Source organism: Cystoisospora suis, assembly GCF_002600585.1.
Source record: "Cystoisospora suis strain Wien I chromosome Unknown contig_8749, whole genome shotgun sequence".
In the NCBI taxonomy this organism is placed as follows: domain Eukaryota; phylum Apicomplexa; class Conoidasida; order Eucoccidiorida; family Sarcocystidae; genus Cystoisospora; species Cystoisospora suis.
The window spans coordinates 1-1375 of NW_027161527.1; the positions used below are offsets into that span (position 1 = coordinate 1).

The 1375-nt window shown below is 55.4% G+C and overlaps 1 protein-coding gene across 1 annotated transcript; it reads right to left on the reverse strand.

Annotated features, from left to right (window-relative positions):
- Positions 1-129: 129 nt before the first annotated feature.
- Positions 130-1104, reverse strand: CSUI_010882 (serine threonine-protein; the record flags this gene model as incomplete). Its single annotated transcript, XM_068070983.1, has 1 exon — positions 130-1104. A coding segment is annotated over one exon (975 nt), but the record flags the coding sequence as incomplete, so codon positions are not given.
- Positions 1105-1375: the final 271 nt, after the last annotated feature.

Genomic DNA, 1375 nt, shown 5'->3' on the forward strand with positions numbered 1-1375 from the left:
GTCGAGTGTGTAGATTCCTTGTGCCACGCCTATTCCGTGACGGAGCAGTTCCCCGTTTGAGGCCCTGGACAACATCTTATTTCCTGCCTCGACTGCGTCACCCAAGCTTTTATCCAGCTCGCTCTCACCGGCTTCAATGTGGTGAGGAGCATCCGATTTCAGAGCAACGTAGAAAAACTTCCCCGCAAAGTTGAGCGCCGCTGCCAGGTTTGTCATGTCCTGGACGAGAGATACTACACCCCAGGAGCCCACCCCCAGCAGCTTACCTACCCCGACTCTTCTAAATTTCTCGTCCCCGTCTCGAGCGTTGTACACCGTGCCCTTGGGGAACAGCCTTCTGAAGGCACGCGCAACACCCGAATCACTTCTATCTGCCTGCTCGACACCGCTCTCCAACATCACCCAAGCGGTGGAAGAGCCGAGATTATTATATGGTTCATACACGAGCTTTTCTCTTGCCATTTCTCCAGACAACACCTTCTTCGCTAGCTCAGCCAGGTCAAGTCTTCCTTGTTGCAGCTCTGATCTCTTCACCCTAACATTCCTTGGGACAACCCACGGGTCAGGGATTCCCGACCTTTCCCCCCCTGCTCTACCCCTGCTTGCTTTCGGAAGATCTGGTGACCGTTGGCCCCCAAGTCGGGCAGCAGCGTTTTCGGAAACCATCGAGATCATCTGAGGCGAACCGCGACGGCTTATAAGAGTGTGCTGAGCCGAAGATGAGCGTGATGCCGAGCGAATGTGTACAAGCGACGGACTCCGTTGCCACCCTGTGAATGCGTCAAGTTGAGAATGACGACTATTCTGAACATGGGGTGTACTCGGTATATGGCCAGCTAAACCAACACCGTCGGCGCTCCTGGAGTCCCCGACAGCCTCCTTGGGGACGGACACCTGCTGGCGCAAACCGTGCCCTGCCAGAGTAGACCAGTCCGTCTGAATTGTTCGATGATGCGGGTTTCCGAAAGAAACCCGTGGCTGTCGCAGCCGGCGGCCATTGTCTTTTTGTAGGGCTGAAGAGACCCCCGCGCTTATCGACACAACAACCACAACGGCCGCTCCTAGTTTTATTACGAGGCGAAGAAAAACACGCGTAGCCATCATTTTTAGAAGAAGCGGGACGAATATGTGTAGAGATAGTTTCGCCGGCGGTACAGCTCTGTGGCCCGCGAGTCTCCGAGGGCACATTCACGGTTAGCCGAACCCGTGGTTCGAACGAACCGAGCTCAAGCCACGCGGCTAACCCACTATCCTGCACAACCCTACCGCTGAACAAACCGCTAACAAAAAAGCCTTCACCAAGCAACACTGCTGAGCCAGATAAGGGGTCTTTTCGTTTGTGCCCGTGGCTGCAGGTGAGGGCTTGGGTGGCAGC